The sequence below is a fragment of the Haliotis asinina genome, chromosome 10, assembly GCF_037392515.1.
Source record: "Haliotis asinina isolate JCU_RB_2024 chromosome 10, JCU_Hal_asi_v2, whole genome shotgun sequence".
Classification (NCBI taxonomy): Eukaryota; Metazoa; Mollusca; class Gastropoda; order Lepetellida; family Haliotidae; genus Haliotis; species Haliotis asinina.
In genome coordinates this window covers 48,549,840-48,569,262 of record NC_090289.1, presented here as the reverse complement: position 1 = coordinate 48,569,262, position 19,423 = coordinate 48,549,840, and the positions used below count along the sequence as shown (strand labels likewise).

Sequence of the window (19,423 nt, the reverse complement as noted above, 5' to 3'; positions counted from 1 at the left end):
CTGTCTTTGAGCAAGCATTGGCAATTTGGTTGATAAATATAAAGTCAATGCTACAGAAACAGAATGCATTTGCCGCGAAGGTCTAAAAAGCTATCAATAATGAAACCAGGTGTTCCATAAAAGGGTAAATGTGCTTTGCGTTATCAGGTACAACTACTATTCACAGAAATTCCTTAAAAGAGTGACTAAAACTCATGCGACGGGGACAGTGAAACAGAGTGATGACTGCTGACTAGGAATTCCACTGAATACAAGTAGGAATGTGTGTTGAAAATGGATAACCTCCACGTACCAGCTGACAGCTAGCTTGATCCCCCGCTAGGCACAGCCTGTACTTCATATCATGGATCACAGCTGCAGGTCCAGGGCGGAAGTAACCTGGCTTGTACCTCATGCAAATCCTCGTGGTTCCATTGTACCTTGGATATGAGTACACAATAGCCTTGCCGGCCTCGTCGCTGCATCTATCATAAGAGCAAATAACCATTCCAAACTTTCTGCTTAAAAATAGGCCACTGTAGATGACGTCCTCCATTTCAAGCAATGTTATTCCAATCCATTTGTATTTTAATGCGTATTATATGACTGTTAAAATGTCGTCAAAAAGACATGCCGATATTACAGCACGAATCAAGCTCCGGTTTTGAATGTAGAAAACTTGCCAAGTTTAACAGCCCCCCAGTCCATGCCAGAATATTCAATAAGGGTGAAGTGGGAAGAATGTGGCGATGATTATGGGGACACTTGTTCAGGGTTCTTACCCATCGTTTCCATACACCACTGCCTCTTGTCGCGAAGAACCATTCTGACCATTATGGACGATTATGCTTATCAAGCTAATATATGCGAATCCTGCAACAATTTAAGATAAATGCAAAAGACACAAGGGTGGAAATCAGCTGTTTCAGTTAAATGTCGTTGTCAACTCGATGTCATGAGTTCTTGCCACATAGCATTAGAATATCGGTACCATGGCAACCTAATGTTTTATATTTTATGTCTGCATGACAGAATATGACATACTGCAATTCATTTCTAGCATTTCAATTACTGTTACGTATAATTAATTGTTCAATGAATTGTAATGTAATTTGATACAAGTAAGGAATTTGCTGTTATTAAGACCTCAAGCCGATCAAACATTATCATTCAAATTGAACTTACCGTTATCCGTTATGTCTAAACACAGTTTGTAGATTTCGTTCAGAGGAAGTGGGTTTTCTATAGCGAGGCCGTTACTGAGCGTGGCGGACAGCCTCACACCTAAAAAGGTAACACCCTCTTGCTGTTTGTCGAGATACTTTCTGAAATGACAACGCTCCGCGAAATCTATTTTATATCAAACATACAATTCACACTTAAACGTCTTGTACAGTATCATCACTTATACAGACTTCCATAATCCGTTTCTATACTCACGTTGCTGTGTCGGCTAGAATGGCATCTGTGGAGATGGTTTGTCCTGTTTGGTTGACACAACATTTAGCGTACACAACTTCATCTGAGGCCGTTATCATGTTAGGGTTGTACTGGATGCGGTATGGAATCGTGTAACACACATTCCCATCCTGTTTGACAAATTGACAACATAATGCTTCATGGCCAAACTAGAAAGAAGTATTCCTCATCAACATGATCAGCATCACCTGCCTTAGCTATTTCCTCAGAATGTGTGTCAAGGCAGTACAAGAATGTTCGTAAGCCTCTTTCACATATTCATGCATACTAGTAAATCTTACCTATAATGCAGTGTGTTCTTTTTTTGAATAGTTCTTATGTTCACTAACAATATAATCTGAATGAATGATATCATATATAACAGCTTTTATAATCATTCAGAAACTTTATGTATTCTAAATAAAAATGCATGTAGTTTAAGAATGGATATTTTATTTCCGTTTGGCATTTCCCTGAGATATCTTTGGAGTACTGTCCATGTAATTCACCAGTCTCGTTGCGACCATGTCAGTGCACAGATCCGATTAGTTCCTATAATACGGACTGCCCCTAGTATTACTGGAATTCCAGCGTACCTTGTGATTTGTACAAAACCAAGTCTGTCCCTTTTTACGTGTTTGCTTGCCAACATAAACCTTCATCATTGAGGTAGTAAGAAAGCATTTAATACTAAAGATATATTTTGTATCTTCCAGAGAGAGAGCCCTTGGTTTTGTAAGTATTGCTGCATCAGACAGTCTTGGAAAATGCTGCTTAGTCCTGATGTTTCAGTTGGAGGTTTCGGGAAAATACTTTATATCAACAGGCTCAACATATGCGTTCCTAGTTACCTGCGATGTGGGAGTGTATGTTCCACACGAGTCATTGAAGCCGACAGTAAGACACTGGCCTTGTATATCCGATGGGATCCTGTTTTCAGAGTCAGCTATATTCCCAACCAAATCGGCGGTGCAACTGTTTGAGGTGTAGCCAGAGACGGTGATGAGAGGCTTGTATATGTTGATGGGGTTCATACAGATCGTCATCTTGTTGTTGTTACAGGAAGTGATGGTTGCTGGGAATTGACAATATGGTCATCAACATTCGAAGTTATGAGTGAGTTTAGTTTTACGCCACACTCAATATTCCAGCTATATGGCGGCGGTCTGCAAATAATCGAGTGTGGACCAGACAATCCAATGATCAAGAGCATGAGCATCGATCTGCGCAATTGGGAATCGATGACATGTGTCACCCAAGTCAGCGAGCCTGACCATCCGATCCCGTTAGTCGCCTCTTACGACAAGCACAGTCGCCATTTATGGCAAGCACGGGTTGCTGAAGGCCCATTCTATCCCGGGACCTTCACGGGTCAACATTCGATATAACAAATATTAAGCAACAGCCTTTGAACAAATGTTTAAATTATAAAATATTAAAATAATAGTATTAATCCAATTTCAAAATACATTCAAGTCAGACACTTGGACTATCATGTTTTATAGATGTTTGTTGAGCACACTCAGCATTACTGTAGATATGTAACAGCGGTCTGAACCAGAAAATCCAATGACTAACATCATGAGAATCTCTCTACATGTATGGTACACAATAACATGCAGAAGTCATGTCGACGAGTCTGATAACTGATACCGTTGTCGCCTCTTGCGACCAGCATAGGGTGCTGAATATCTTCATGAGTCATCATCACCAGATATAGATTTGATGGATATGTCGATGCCACTTTCTTTGAAAGGTGAGGAATCATTTCATTCTGTTTCTCAAAACAAGTAGCAATGACACGGCGCATTAAAGCCGTCGTGGCTATGTGTCCAGTCATGCACGTTCAACACATAATAATCTGTTTTAGGGGTGAGTGAGTGAGTGTAGTTTTACACCGTACTCAGCAAATTTCCAGCTATGTAGCGGCGGTCTGTACATAATCGAGTGTGGACCAGACAATCCAAAGATGAAGAGCATCAGCATCGATCTGCGCAATTGGGAATCGATGACATGTGTCAACCAAATCAGCGAGCCTGACCATCCGATCCCGTTAGTCGCCTCATACGACATGCATAGTCGCCTTTTGTGACAAGCATGGGTTGCTGAAGGCCTATTCTACCCCGGACCAGCACGTTAATTAGATCATAGTACATGTCTGTTTTGAGATCTTTGGACACTTCTAGGGAGGGTGAAGTGTCGTTTTATCAGAGACACGTATTAACATCTACCCGAGAATATAAATTGTTACACATGAACATACTTCTCTTGAGTTTGCACTTCCCTTCAACGCCATTGTAATAGCCCGAGTTACACACACATGCACCATCTGATCCGTTGGAGACGCACTGACCATTTCGTCCACAATCAATGGTAGCACAACCGGTGCCATTGATGTTAGCTGCAATAAACAAACATTATAAATTTCGCAACCTCCATGTCATTACACGTTCGCACTGTGTGAACCGCCGCCATATAGCTAGGGATTTGCAGAGTTCGGCGCAAAATTAGAATCACTCACTTGCACTTACTGATGAAAATATTTTCAGTTCTTGTACGAAACGCCAAGCGGTGTCACAACTTACATTCAATAATCCCGCAGTTGTCCCCTGTTCTGCCTGGAGCGGTGGAACAGTCACAAGTGGGACCGCCAGCCGGGCAGGTCCCCGCATCGCAAGTAACACCGTACCGGGTACAGTCGAAGAGAACCGCACCTGGAAGTAGCATGGAAACGCAATAAATCCTAGAAATTAAAATCCGAAATTAAACGGTCGAGATATCCAAATATTATTTTACCTCAGGTTTTACGTGCTCTCTCTCTCCCTCTCTCCCCCTCCTCTCTCTCTCATATCAACGTTAAGTGATATGCTACATGTACCTAATGGTGTACAAATAACAAGTCTAATATTCCCACTGAAAATTGTTGACTGAACTCTTGACATTTAGATCATATTTGGATGCAAACGCTTACTCTTTTAATATTTTGAAAACTGAATACATCGAATTGCTGTCTGGAAGTATATCCGAAGACATGCAACCCTCTGGATACCACATTTGGCATCACTGCAATAACAAAGTCCTCCGTAGCACTGTGACATTCGTAAGCCAAACGTAATTTTGATTAACCGTGTAAGTATGGTAAAAGAAGTCAGTGAACGTTTTGTGGATCAGGTTACGTGGTTTTGTTCGTCATAATATAGCTATATAACACTTTTGCGTATGCTCTGTTGAAAGTAAAGATTCCAAACCTACGTTTACTTCTGTTTCTCAGTGGTGCATTAGAGTGTATACGAGGCATCACTGAGAGAAGGTCAAATGATGTATAGCACATGTAAAGAAAAGTTTCTCTAAACAATTATTGTTACCAAAGTGACAATGCCCTTTCGCAAATTATCAAATCGTTTCTAAAAAGTAATGAAATTGAAGGTCGTAGTTGAAGATGTCTACAAAAATAAGACCTATCAACCTCTTCTGATGTCTTGCTCTGTAGGTCTTCTAACACACAAATAATTTCAGTTCTCACTTGGACCTTGACATAAATGCCACGGTGTAATAAATATGCCAAAGTAGTTATAAAGACAGGGCTTAACCTGCCCACCCCCACCCCCACCCCCACCCCACCTCCACCCTAAATAGAACAAAAACAAAAGAACCCCCCTACAAGCAACAACAAAAAAGACATGAAAAAAACATCAACAACCAAACACAAAAATAATAACCCATGCAAATGAAGTCTGGTTGGCCAAAGAAGAAAATCCAGCAAACCGTTTTAGCATGCAGGTTACCGTGATGAAATCTTCGAAGTTTCATCACCTCGAAAATGAAGCGAAGGTCATCAAAATGGGCCCCATGCATTTCCTGATAAAGTTTTGTGACAAAAGTAAAGAAAATTCCAGTGAGGCATCTTGCTGACAAGCCTAACATGGCATGTAACATGTTGACGTCATCAAAGTGTCGCTGTGACCTTGAAAACCACATGTAGGTCACCAAAATCAACTGAACCCTACGAATTTCCCTAGGTGAAGATTTGTGACAAATATGAAGAAAAATCCAGTGAAAGGTTCTTGAGGTATTTCGCTGACAAACCCAACATGCATGTTAGCATGCTGACATTATCAAAGTGTCGCTGTGACCTTGAAAATTACATGAAGTCACCATTCATGGTGACTGAGCCTCCCTAGATGGAGCTTGGTGTCAGATATGAAGAAATTCAGTGAATGGTTCTTGAGATACCTCGCTGACATGCTGACATGGTTAAAACGTTAAAGTCCCTTTGTGATACTGAAATGAAGGTCAAGGTCACCAAACTTCACCTAGACCTTTGTTATACTGCGATGGACCTTTTCACCAAATATTAAGAATCTAGTCACCCGTTCTTAAGATATTCCAAATCGTATGTACGTGGTGACAGACGGCTGGACGTACGGGCGAACGGACCGACGAACGAAGCCTAATACCATATCCCCAACTTCGCACAAAATGACCCACGGGGTATAATAATGATCACCAAACTGTTTAATATGTTTGCAAACGTGGCACATCGTTACATACAAACAAAAAGTTCAAGCAGCACTATCAAGTATTGTAGACACACCCTCAGTTTTCTTGAGGTCTGGCGAGCATGGTGCATAAACGTTCCTTCACACTTACTTCGATTTGTCAGGAATCAAGGAGAATCAGCCAGAAACAAAATATTTCCAAAATCCGAACCACATTCAAGAAACAACGTCAAAATAAACAATATTTTCGAGCTTTGTAGGGAGGCGACTCCCAAATGATATCTGACGCTTCAGAGGCAGGTGGCCGTTTTTATGTGATTCGGTGGTGTTCCTATGACGCAAGGGTTCATTGGAAGAGCATCCGGGATCTTTGGGCTGTATACGAGGTGTATTGGAGGTATATACGAGCTGTATTCAGTCGAAATATGAAGTCCAGCAGCAATCGGGATACATTCCATCTCATTGGAGGCCCATTCGAGATATTTTGACAGGATTGGAAGAGTCTTGTCGTTTCTATCCTCCCTCGAATATGTTCAGAATACTTCGAATGCAGTTGGAATGCAGTAAGAATACTTGGAATATGCTTAAAATACAGTAAGAATAAAATGAATGCAGTTCGAATGCAGACTAGTTGGTTTTACTGCCCTTGTCGGCAGCTGGATTAAAAAAATACTAAGTTTGTTACGCTATATGGCAGTAATACTGCCGATGCAGTGTAAAATTTTAACTCACTCACTACGGCTCACTACGCCTCAAATGTGAAAGAGATATAAGGAATTCCATGATAATCTAGGCCTTTTGAGTCTTACTGTAAAGAGAGTCGACCATAACATCCATGCATAGCTTGGAGGAATGGTACTGCTATAAGAACCAGAATCTCGCCCGGATAACGCTGCCCGGTAAGATTACCGCCGATCACGTTGAGTACGTCCAGTAGGAGTTATCCCTGCCCAAACCATGACCGAGCCTCGTCGGTTGAATCTGTGATTCGCTCTCCAATGCGATGATAAATCATCTGACGAATATCATGGAAGGACAAATTGAATCTGCTTTCATCTGTGGAAAGTACACGAGACCATTGACGTTGCCGCCATGATGTCCACTCCATCTCAGACGCGTCTTTCTTTGACGTGATGTTAGTGGTGGACGAACTGCTGTTCCCCAATGTACAGCGGAATCCAGCTGCCCTCAAACATCGACGAACGGCCCTCCTGGATATTCTTACGGTGTTAACATTGCAGTGTTTTCTCTGAAGACCTGTTGCGTTCAGGAATCTCTTACGTTTTAATCACGTGACTATCATCTTGAGCTGGTACATGTACATATTCCACGGACCCATTGACTTGAAATGTCTGTCACAGTCTACAAATAGCACTCAGACTCACTTTATGTTTGGGCAGATTCCAAAAGGTCTAGGGCCTGAGCACTTTCAGCAAGTGTCAAGAAAAGTATCATTTTAAGCTGCGATTTCAAACCGGTACATGAACAGTGAGTGAACGACGGGAAAAAAACATCAGTGCATATGCATTGTCCTCCTCTTTCCATGGGTAGAACGACTTGCTCGTGCAAATAATTGACATTAAGTGGTCGATGAATTTCCTAATTGACAATGCGCCGTAAAGAATGTGCCATTTAAAACATAGTGTACATCGGACGTTACAAGAACATAATACTGGCATTTAAACGGCCTGGTTCATTCAGATGTATATGTTTTAAGAAACAGTGTTGAAAGGTTGGTCCTTCATTAATGACGCCAAGTATATATGATGTTAGTGAATCATAACACCTTACTTACCATCGTCGTCATTGATGCATCCGGTGATGTTAATGGCAGCATATCCCGGAGCACTGATTGTAATTGAGAACTTTTCAGTTGACTCGACAACCTTCAACACAATACATACGCCCTAACTGTCTGAGCGCTCTTCTGTTATTTTCCGTATAAAGGCTTAAGAGTGAGAAACACTTCAATATACCGAATGAGCCATTTTCCAGTTTTGCCGTTTAGAGTTATCTGCCCTCTGTGACACGTGACCGCGGGCATGACGACACGTAAACAACAGCTGTCAGGTTGACGTTCCGTTTGTTTTGTCGACAGACGATATTGTTTACCTTTGGCCTGCTATCATTATTTGAAGAAATATCAAGTATGTTCTCGTCAAAGACTGTACCACAGTTGAAAATGTATTTGAAAGATCGTGGTGTGACATTTACAGGCTACATTCGTCGCGAATTGATCACTTTGTGCGAGTGTGTTGCCAACTTGAATTTGCCCGTCTTGCATGATGTTTCCGATGTAAACTGCGCATCCCAAACATTATCACACCTGAACATTAATTCTGATCCCTTCCTTATACCCGGCTACTCTAACAATTTGTCACAATCCCCGGAAATTGGAATATATGACGTATTTAATTACTTGGTGTCGTTCAGGCCCGATTACGACAGAAGGAAGCTCCGTGCTTACAAATCTTTTCAAGACTATCGCTTGTATGCTGATGGGCATGTCAACAGTGTAGCGTATGTTAATGCTACTGACACCGTCGGAATTTTTAAAGCATCTGTGAAGCCAACACAACGGGACAAAACCTACTTAAAGTCCGAGTTCTACAACCTATGGATTGCTGTGGACAAAATGAATGTTGACATTAAGACCGCTTACTGTCAGTGCCCAGGAGGGTAAGTGATCTAACACTGGGAAGGTCTAAATCTCATAATGATCCTTAAAATTAAATGGATTGGCTGTTTTTGACTACATAGCATAAAACTTAGACAAGCTTAAATACCATTAAAGCCAAATTTCCCAACTGTCTTCAATTTGCAAAGAAACAACCAGTCCCAAACTCTTGGAAACAATGAGCATTTATAGCCTTGATTCAGTGGATCATAGCCAATATTTGTAAGTTCCTAATATTTCTGTATACGTAGTCAGAATACTGTGAAAGTAGTTATTGATGTTGCTCATGAAGATTACTTATTCAGTATTTGTTGAAGTAACCCTTATCCTGAAAAATAAAACCCTTTATGAATATTCTTTTCACATATTTCAGTTCTGATGGAGCCTGCAGACATATAGCAGCAACACTTTTTGATATTGAAGCTTTTGAGAAAAAGAGCATCACTGATGGCCCTTCCCTTTGGACCAAAAGACCAAGACCTCATGATGAGCCTGTGCCACTGGCTCACCTAAAAGTCAAGAAAATCAGGTACAAAAAGAAAAACGAGGATATATGGGGATTTTCAATACATTAGTCTGTAAGTGGTCAATAATATATAACATAATCTGGTTTTAAATAAATGACAAACAACAGGAAATAAATGGAAATATATTTAATGTTGCTATATATATAACCAATCTGTACTGTGTTGCAGTTATGGACAAACGCTTGCTGACACAAGTAGTGACTATGGCCAGGATACTTTTGATCCTCGACCAATAAGTGACAGATCAAATCCATCACTTGAACAGGTGGCCAATTTTGCAGCCTCACTGCATCAGGTTAGAATGACTGAAATATTTCTATTTCAGTTTGCAACATGTGATATGTAGCTTAAACATGAAAATGTTAAGTATTCATATAAAAGTTTTTGGAAAAGGTGAAATCAGTGAATATCTATCTGTGAAACAATGCACTTAATGCTTATAACACTTCCAATGTGGAATCATGACAGAAAAGGACAGTTTTCAGTGTTCAGCACGAGATGTATCCCAGGTGAATTATATTATATATGTATTATGTAACTTATCCAAAACTTTCACATTTGCAGATCAGTCCTAATGCTTGTGCCTTGGAGAGCCTCCTTGATCCCACTGACACACAGATTCAAGCAATGAAAATTAATGAGGAATGTGTTGCTATGTCCCTACTCAAGAAACTAGAGGCCCTTGAGTTGCCTCCTTGTTCTGACATTTCTGAGGACATTATTGATAGACTGAAATATTGTCCTGATGACATTAGTTACATTGAACATGAAACAACAGGGCAGAGTGAGAATCCTACATGGTCATTATGAGAAAAGGCATGGTGACTAGTTCAAATTTTAAACGTGTTTGCACCAGGGCAGATGCTTTTGAAAAGAACAAAAACATTGACTGCTCAGTTAGTGAAATGTTTGCTCCATGACAGTCTTAGCACTGACATTAGCAATGTACCATCTGCTATTGTGTGGGGTAAGAAAAGGGAAAGCAAGGCCAAAGAAATGTACACACAGATTGAAAGAAGGAGACATACAAAGTTATCCGTGAAAATAAAAGGTTTATTGATTGATAAGGAAAATCCTTTCCTTGGTACTTCAGTGGATGGTACAGTTGAATGTCAATGCAAAGAAAATCATCAAGACAAACTGTTAGAAATTAAATGTCCATGGGCTTTGCGAGACTGTGATCCTAAAAGTGCTGCACAAAATAGGGAGTGTTACCTGAAAGATGGTAATTGGCACCTTAAAGATGACAGTGATTATTATTATCAAATTCAAGGCCAATTAGGCATATATGGATTTCAGTCCTGTGATCTGGTCATTTACACAAGGAAAGGTATACATGTTATTAATGTACCTTTTCATGAACAATTCTTTGAGTCTATGATCAGAAAAATCAAATCTATTTATGTAAAACAATTGCTTCCTTCATTGCTGCAGACTTTAAACAAGTAAAATAGATGAAGACTTTTGTCAGCTCTGACTGAAACTTCCTGTTTACTGTATGAGGTACATGTATTTCTTTTGAATGAACCCAAAGTCTACTTAGCAAGAACATTGTCCAAGTTACACAGTGAAGCTGCCACATTCACACACTGACAAAGAGAACCTTTCATTTTCAAAGGAATAACACCCTGTAATAGTTTATATTCTTTCAGCCTACCAATAGCTCTCTCAACATGTATTCTAGCACTTGCTATTCTCCTAGTTTTGGTAACTGCTACTGAACTGAGTTGTCTCCCATGAGAAAATGGTGGTATGTTGAGAGTTGCCTTCTTAAAGGCTAACAGATCTCTTATTAAAAAGCCTCTATCAGCCATGATGTCATCATGTTCAGAGAGTAAATCTAAGAAACCAGACTGCTGAACTATCCTCCTATCTGAAATGCTGCCTGACCATAATTTTGAAACAAAAGTAAATGAACCTTTAGGACAGCAAGCAACCAAACACTTTAAGGTATTTCTATGTTTATAAGATGACCATGTTACTCTCTGGCTGGAAGGAATGCTTGGTTTTTGAAGTAGAAATTCTGTACAATCAATAACTGCTTTGGTATTTGGAAAATATTTAAAACATTTAGGAAGATTGTGTTTCACCTGTCTTGTGGAAGGCCACTTGATAAGAAAACATAATTCTTTGCACATCAGATTGATCCATGTGTTGAAAATTCTACTTATGTGGGAATTTGAAACACCAAATAAGTCTGACAACTGCTCCACATCATTAGCTCGCCGTAGACGCATCAGAGTGATGATGAATTCCTCATACAGAGAGAGCAGTCTTGAGGGGCCTCTGCTGGATTTTTGCTGCAATACAAAGTAGGAAATTGTTAACATTTACTCTGCTGTACCATTTACATTGTGAACTGATGTTGTCAGAAACCTTTTTGGAAATAATGCACTGGTTGCCAGCTAAAATTCAGAGATGTATTAATTAGGAACCTTCTTTATTATCAGTAGTATGTCTTTATGTTCTGACCATAATAAACTATTTCTGAAAATGTAATCAGTATGGAATGGTGTATATAGTATGTAAGATCCTTTGATATGTTCTGACATGACCACTAATGACAAACACACCCCATCCTGCTTTGTCTCACTTTGTCCTCTCCAGTAGGTCATCCTGGCAGCCTTGTCTTTCAGCCAGTTGAACACCAACATGAGCATGGCAATACTGAGCCCTGTTGTAAATGTGTAAAACTGATCATCTATCTTCATTGACTATGTGAAGTTGAATAATAAATTAAACATGAATGTTATATTTTGCTTACAGTGCAAAACCCCAAAGGATTTATCAGTGTAATAATTAAGTTATTTCATTTATATATGCAGGTATTTTGTATGTATTTATGTTAATACACAACAACATGTAATATATTTACCAGTGTAAAACTTGCTGCTTTTGTTGTTTTTAGTGATGTTATCCATTGTTAATTTTTTTGTCAACATCTTGGGGTTCTGCAGCATATCATCTGTGTATGTGCTGATGTCATCAAAACACAGGTTTGTTTGTGTAGAGGCATCAGCAGTAGATTTGACAGTGCAGTAGGCATGATCACCAAGAGCTGTCATTGGACCAACAATGTCCATGCCCGTTTGAATATCACCTGCTAAATAATTGAACATAATTAGACCGAACGAATATTAACATAGAGCATATACAAGTATGTACAATTATCACATAAAAAGGATTCAATCCAAAACAAGACAATGCATTAATTGTAAAGCAACATGCTAAAGTGAATGTTTTTAAACATGCATACATTTGGTAGGTAAGACATCATCCTCCACACTTCTCTTTTCGCATGGAGTGTCTGAAGTCACTCGATCAGCCTGTCTATGACGAGGTGGTGGTCTGGGCTTCGAGGGCGTGGAGGTTACAGGGACTGGGTCGGGGAAATCCACAGTTGGTCCACGGCCACCTGACAGAATATTTATAAACCAGTTGTAGTTAACACGAGCACTGAAACAACAGTTTAAAAATTTGCATAGGTGCAATATTTTACAACATGTAACCACTTATATATCTGTGACTCAGGTTGTAGTTTTTTTTCATTGTTCGAGAGATTAATGATTTGCATTGACGATACATGCTCAATTTTCACTTTCACCTGACGCAAACAAACACAGCAGAGTAGCATATTCACAAAAAAACTCACCTACGAAGTGTTTGGAACAAATGTACGTGTGCCTCGTGATGCTTTTCACATCAAATCCCTCTCGACCACAGGCCCTCGTCCACCTCAAACATTTCTCCGGTTGACTCTTCGGTTTCGGAAAAGGAATAAAAAATACGTGTGCCATGTCATGGCGATCCTTGTACCTGTTATCAGACTTGCACAAGCCATAGCAACAGTGGTGGAAAGGCATCTTCAACTTCTCTCGGTGTACACGTCAGATAGTGGTCGGTGCACCGTCAAACACGTTACAAAATTTGACAGCCGTTTGTTTTGACCGTTTGCCCGTGGTCACGTGGTTTTGCAAAGGGACATCACTCTAAACGAACTTTTGTCGCGAAACTGGAAAATGGCTAATTGGGAATGCCGAACTTATTTGTTACTTCTCGGTAGTTGTTCTTTACCCCGAATAACATTGAATCACGTGTATGAAGTACGGAAATTACCGACGTTTTTCAAACGCAAATAGTTGAAAGGGAGATAACTCTAAATCTGTTTTTCTTGTCTGCAACATATAGCAATGGTTACAAAAGGTTTTGTATGCATGAGTCAGCTAAATCAGAATTAACACCGAGGTGTTCGGTAAGATAGATACATTGTTCACTGGTCCTCCAGGGCCCATGGGTTGATGTACCCTTGATATTTGTTTATAAACAAACATCGAAGGCACATCAACCCATGTTTCCTTGGTGGCCTGTGAACAAGTTATCCATTGACATTCCAGGACAATACAAACCACTCATCACCATCTGTCTCTCTGTCATACAGGATAATGCCTCCATACGTCCTGTACAGGATGATATGAACGCTACATAAATTATCCACATCTCCTACGTCCTGCAGGATACTACTGCTTGACAAGTACTAGATGAGCCAATGACAAATGACCCCAATTTTCATAAATGGGAACGCCCTCCAGAACAATCCATTTGAAACAAGAGGGAAACAAGTTGTCGTCTAAATATTAAAATGTTCCATTTCCTCGTGCGAATCGTGTCTTGCGTAATGAAATCTCTCTACGAGACACGTGATTAACAGTGATTTCACGCCACCGTCAGCGTGTATTGCACGTGCTTAGTCCCCGACCTACCTCATGTACCTGTAGCAGTCGAGTGTATTCGTCTACATTCCTTGCTCAGCCTACTTGTCACAAACGCGTTTACTGCGCAGGCTCATCTAATGCGTGTCAAGCAGTATCAGTCCTACATGTAAAACTGCCAAAACTACCATTAAGGGTAATACATACTGCAAACGTGTCCTCTCATCCACAGTAATGTGCACAGTATGGATATATGTGTCCCGCTGTGGCAGCGTAACTTTAACTTTTGAATTGGTATTTAGAAACTGGGAGAACAATAACTTATAACAATTTTCTGGGAGAAGATACCTAACTTTAGTGAAGTAGTTTATCTCAGCCCTAACCGTGAAATATCCGACGGGTGCCAGACTACGGTAATTGGGTTCCACGACAACATGTAATAGACTCAAACTAGTATCACGTATATTAAGGATATCTATGCAAATAACAGGTAATGAGCAAATATCTTAATGTATAACAATCCGCTAAGATTCAGGTTAGAACTGATGTTCAGCAACCTATGTTTGTTGTAAAAGGTGACTATTTGGATCGGGTGGTCAGGCTCGCTGATTTGTTTAACTCATGTCATCTTATCTCATTCGTGTAGATCAATGTTCATGCTGTCGGTTATATCCTCGATTATTTACAGACCACCACCAAATAGCAGGGATATTAAATTAATCAACAAACTTAATGACTAGCAAACACGAACAGTCACATCAACCTGCTTTGTTGTACCTTGGTCTGCAAATGTTTGACTGTTATAAACAACAAACTGAAGCAGAAACAGTCCTACCAGATCATCCGTGATGGGCACTTTCAGGTAGGCATCTCTTGTTGCGTTTGGAAAGGCGAGCGTCGTGACACTGTCAGCGTAGTCACTGGTTGAAGCTGCGTCGCCGTCTGAGTAGGTCACTGACGCATTTATTGCAAGCGTATCCGAGGACGGTCTCCTTATTCGTATGACCAGAGGAGTCAGGCTCTCTTTGACACATGTTGTTGTATCCGCGCTGAAAGCCAATGGCGCACTTGTGGTCGTGGTTGGAGTTGTCATCGTGGTTGGAGTTGTCGTTGTTATGGGCGGAGTCCGATCTGTTGATGCGGTATATGTTAAGCACGCGAACTGTAGTTGGTTCAATAAAGATGCAAATAGGAATCAATGCAAATCTAGCTTGACAATGACACAATAAAGTATTATTTGTACATTTCATTAACTAATAGTTCACTTCCTCTGTGAATACAACATACATTGCTGATATTCACTCATGCACTGTTCACTCGGGGAATTCATGCAACAGGTGATAACATATTAATTAATAGATATTAGTTACTGAAAGTGAGTGAGTGTGTTAATATTTAACATAACATCGATAACGTTCCAGCCATATCGTGACGAGAATAGTTACGGAAAGAGGAAGCTAAACACTAATAGTGTGACTAACTGGGTACCTTTATAATTAGCCTCAATTGGCTTTAACTAAACTTTACTGCATGTACTCAGTTGTAGCAGTGCGAAGCAGGTAGTTGTACATGTAAATACATGATAAAACGTCCGTTACCAGAAATGCAGAATAATACATCTAGTGGTTCGTAGGAAGCTGCTGTAAACCTTAACGTGAATGTCTCTTCGCCCTCTGTATTCTGCAACAGTGTCAAACAGTTATTTACAATGACAATTAAATCTGTCTCAGTGACATGAATAAAACCGAATGAATGGATAACAGGTCAAACTGTACATCCATTTGTTTACATGTTATTGAGGACGCTAATGCTCGCAAAAGATTTAACCACAGTAATACTAAAACAATATGATCTGATTCAACCTCTGAATGCTATGATGTCTGCTCTTTGTAACTAGTGTTTCGGTAAGAAGTTCGATTAAGCTATTTTACGAAAGAAAGAATTCAGAAACAAATCAGTTTATACTTACTAAGTTGAAGATTTCATTAAAAAGATCTGTAGTCACATTGTTGTTGAGAATGTTAAAAAATGGATGGTTCATTGGGATATCTATCAGTGGTGATCTGTTGGTATTTCCCGTGGTATCGGTTCCAGAATTCGAGATTCCAAGATTCCAGCATTTTTTTATCAAGAAATGAGTATGGAAATAGATATAAAAAAACATCAATACAAACATACCGCATCATCTTTAACTTGGATATTTATTGGAGTGAAGGACGACAAAGCGAAGCTTCCTGTTGTTCCTAGCAGCAAGGTATAATCCTGCAAATACGTGGCGGAACCGTCTACAGTGACAATCGTATAGCTAGGTCCAAACGCATCCAAAGTGCTTCGAAGAAGATTGAATGTAAACATAGTTCCTTCCTCGAGCTGAGTGCATCCTCCTGAGGCCGGTATGTTAGTTGAAAAGGATCGGGTCTCTACTGGAGCTGAAGATACGAAATTGTCCATTGAACGTTGTTATATAAAGGCGTAAATCTTAATCATGTTACTCTATAACAGAATGCGTGTGTGTGTGTGTGTGTGTCCCCGTGTGTGTGTGTGTGTGTGTCCCCGTGTGTGTGTGTGTGTGTGTGTGTCCCCGTGTGTGTGTGTGTGTGTGTGTGTATGTCCCCAAGCCTTGTTCCACATCAAACAACACTGTCAAAGTGCAAGCGTCTGGTAACAAACGTTAAATAAATGCATGGTAACCAAAACACGGCAACCCAGGGCCGCCCCAACGCCCCAAATTTCATTTTGTCCTGGTTGCAGCCTTGAAATTCAGTTTTCCTAGAACACCAAAGATATTTATCTGTGCATATAATGTATCCGGCAGGCGAACCTCGTTTGGGGAAACGGGCTATATCTAACGATACCAATTTCACCTTGATATACCTCTGGTTGTCGCATTTCAGATTTTGACTGTTGACACAACTGCTCTATGAATGTGTGAGTAGGTCAACGTACAGCCCTAACTACTTCCCGTTTGTTCACCGATAGCCCTCGTATAACCATGTAACAACCATTTCTGATACATTGCACGTCTAAAAAGCCCATACATCCTGTTTAAAGTAAAAGATAATTTCAATAATGCTTTTGTTTTTAAACTCAGAGTACTAGACCAAATTGTTATATACTGAACGCCAAAAGAAACGTCTCATTTCAAGACAAAATGTAAAATATTATTCTTACAAAATGGTGTTTTTGTTATAATTGTATCGTTTTGTTAACATCTTTTTCAGTTTAAACTGACAGTTATTACCAAGTTCAGTGTGATGAAAGAGTACATCGACCAAACGCGCCTAAAAGGTAGACGTAACCTGTAAGCGTATTTACTATTTTGGCAGAGTGTGTTTTGGAACAGATTAGCAGTGTATAATTTATCGCTGCATCTGTAGCAGGTGGCTGGGTAAGGCTATCAAATAGTGTGTTGTCATACCTCCTCCCTCCACAAGGTGCACCATCAGCATTACGCCTAAGCTGAAGACGGCGCTTAAGAACATCTTCTCAGGTGCTTCTGAAACACAAAAAAAAACTCATTGAAACATCATTTACAATAAGTATAACGGTAAGTACGGCTGCAAGGACAATACTCCACACACGTTGTGTGGCGTTTGCATTCAATAGCGAGGCAGCCTCTTGAAATCAGTTTAGCTGCTCTGCATACAAATATATGGAATAGTTGAAGATAGAAGGGGAAATAAATAAATTCATTTTGAACGAAAACGCCACATCGCTTTTGAAGATATTCTTACATATCGAGTTTAATTAAACTCCACTCAAATCCCATGAATGATTATGATGTTTGCAACAATGTAGCATCAATGAAATCTTTGTTGAAGTAGGACAAACGCAATCACTGATGTAGGAACGTCATAGTTTATTATTATATATGTGTTTTAAGTGTATACTCTTGTGGACATACTTTGACATCTTGAATATAAAGACAGATTGAATGATTGAATTCTACATGATTTCTATGCACTATAAATATGCTTCAGAAGAACATTTTCCATATCATGTTCAAGACGTGATCTGTGTTATACTTGGTATTACAGTTGATAATTTGCCGTGACAAAAGGTAAAAGAACTCCCCTCAGAACCAGCAAAATATAACACTGACAAGTGTAAAATATTCAGTAATATGTATTGGCCAAAGGCCAAGATACAAAGTTTCACAATAGAGGTACAATACAACTGAGACAAACCTAACGTAATGGGTCACAAATACTTTAACTCACCAAAGTCTTGATTTTTAAAAGTGAGAAATAGTTCTTTAAAATCTTTCATAGCGAGCCGTCTTGAATGGAGGTTAAACCGGACGAAGAGGCAGACACACGTAGGTAGACTGAATATTGACACAACTCTGAGTGTAAGTCAGTGTGTGTGTATCGTCAACACAACAACCAGCCTTAGTGGTTGGTTAATCACAGTCACTGATTCTTGAGTATCCCAGCGAAGTACAATGTATGGAACCGTCGTGATCGACTCGTGTTTACACACCAAAGAGGAGGCAACTCTAAAGCCCTCTAAAGGAAGCACACCTCCATATGAAAATAGATTTACTTTGCGTCAACCAACCCTTCTCAAACAGGCATGTTTGGATTTCTTTTGGGTGTCTCACAATCTCTTACAAAATAGTATAAATACAGATATATCACCTAGTATGGATTCTGACCAATCACTTATCTCATTACCTTTTAATTATAGGAATTTAACAATTTATTAGTACATGATGAAACGTATGTAAAACTACTTGAAAAAAGAAGTTGAAGACTTAGAAGATCAGAAGGCGCATTTATAAGATCTCAAAAGCAAAGTGGATTGAACAAGGCGAGAATCGAAGTAGGTACTTCCTACACTTGGAATTTAGAAACTTTCTAGAAAAATCAATCAATGAAATCAGACAAAATGATGGAACAACCTTAGCTAAAGAAGATGATATACTAGAAGAAACACAAGGCGTTTACAAAAAACGAAAACAGTACTCAGATAGACTCGAAATGGCTCATTGGCAAATATGAAGTACCAAAGCTATCTGGTGAAATTTCTTTAGAAGACAAACTATGGTATAATGCATCTTTGGAGGCGTTACAACATATAGAACAATAAAAGCCCAGGGCCAGATGAGTTTACAAACGAGTTTATTATTATTAATATGTTTTAGAGATTAGGATAGAATGCAGCAGAGAGGGTTTCGGGTGATCCTGGCACAGTCAGGCTGGTAAAGCTCATCATCAGCCCAGGGCCCTCGCCCCCTCTACACGCATCCCAGACAGCGAATGGGACTTCTCCCAGGAAACACTGCCTAGTCGAAACCACCAAGAACTTTCCGGAGAATATGAAGGCTCCCCAACACTGCAGCCTTCTGCATTACCCAGATTGTCAGAAGGGCTGTGCTCCCAGTGGAGAACCTGTGCACTCTCCTGGTCTGCGCCAAGAGTTCCGGAGGTACCAAAACAAGGGCACCGAGAACAAAGGGGAGCCTGTACTTGGGATGCTAGCGACTCATTTCAAAGGCGAGGTCCGCATATTTATCAAGCTTTACCTGAATCTTGCCACTCACATTACTATCAAAAGGGACAGAAGACAGTT

The 19,423-nt window shown here is 39.9% G+C and overlaps 2 protein-coding genes across 4 annotated transcripts in view; both read right to left on the bottom strand.

Annotated features, from left to right (window-relative positions):
• LOC137298081 (serine-rich adhesin for platelets-like) overlaps positions 1-19,423 on the bottom strand; it is a 47,783-nt gene that overhangs the window by 4,233 nt on the left and 24,127 nt on the right. For both annotated transcript variants that reach the window (XM_067830149.1, XM_067830148.1), the window contains 12 exons: positions 17,268-17,345; positions 16,028-16,278; positions 15,448-15,529; positions 14,685-14,980; positions 7,732-7,822; positions 4,023-4,151; positions 3,701-3,838; positions 2,289-2,512; positions 1,420-1,568; positions 1,165-1,304; positions 762-852; positions 293-464 (listed from right to left, as the gene is read on the bottom strand). In XM_067830149.1, coding sequence (XP_067686250.1) covers positions 293-464; positions 762-852; positions 1,165-1,304; positions 1,420-1,568; positions 2,289-2,512; positions 3,701-3,838; positions 4,023-4,151; positions 7,732-7,822; positions 14,685-14,980; positions 15,448-15,529; positions 16,028-16,278; positions 17,268-17,331 — 1,827 coding nt within the window. In that variant the 5' untranslated portion in view covers positions 17,332-17,345. The remainder of the gene's footprint in view (positions 1-292; positions 465-761; positions 853-1,164; positions 1,305-1,419; positions 1,569-2,288; positions 2,513-3,700; positions 3,839-4,022; positions 4,152-7,731; positions 7,823-14,684; positions 14,981-15,447; positions 15,530-16,027; positions 16,279-17,267; positions 17,346-19,423) is intronic.
• On the bottom strand, positions 9,727-14,675 carry LOC137298083 (uncharacterized). Of its 2 annotated transcripts, none has more exons than XM_067830150.1 (5): positions 12,793-14,675; positions 12,397-12,555; positions 12,016-12,243; positions 11,714-11,814; positions 9,727-11,440 (listed from the first exon to the last, which is right to left on the bottom strand). In XM_067830150.1, the coding sequence occupies exons 1-5, from the start codon at positions 13,001-13,003 to the stop codon at positions 10,676-10,678; spliced, it is 1,464 nt and encodes a 487-aa protein (XP_067686251.1). In that variant the 5' UTR covers positions 13,004-14,675; the 3' UTR covers positions 9,727-10,675. The 2 variants fall into 2 exon arrangements, with proteins under 2 accessions (XP_067686251.1, XP_067686252.1); XM_067830151.1 differs by having other exon boundaries at positions 12,016-12,240.

What these genes read in the sequence shown, in the direction of transcription:
- LOC137298083 (XM_067830150.1), bottom strand. Translation starts at nt 13,003, where the DNA reads ATGCCTTTCCACCACTGTTGCTATGGCTTGTGCAAGTCTGATAACAGG. An exon ending in TTGTTCCAAACACTTCGTAG is followed by an intron (nt 12,556 to 12,792) that starts GTGAGTTTTTTT and finishes ATATTCTGTCAG; the next exon opens with GTGGCCGTGGACCAACTGTG. An exon ending in GTGAGACAAAGCAGGATGGG is followed by an intron (nt 11,441 to 11,713) that starts GTGTGTTTGTCA and finishes TTTGTATTGCAG; the next exon opens with CAAAAATCCAGCAGAGGCCC.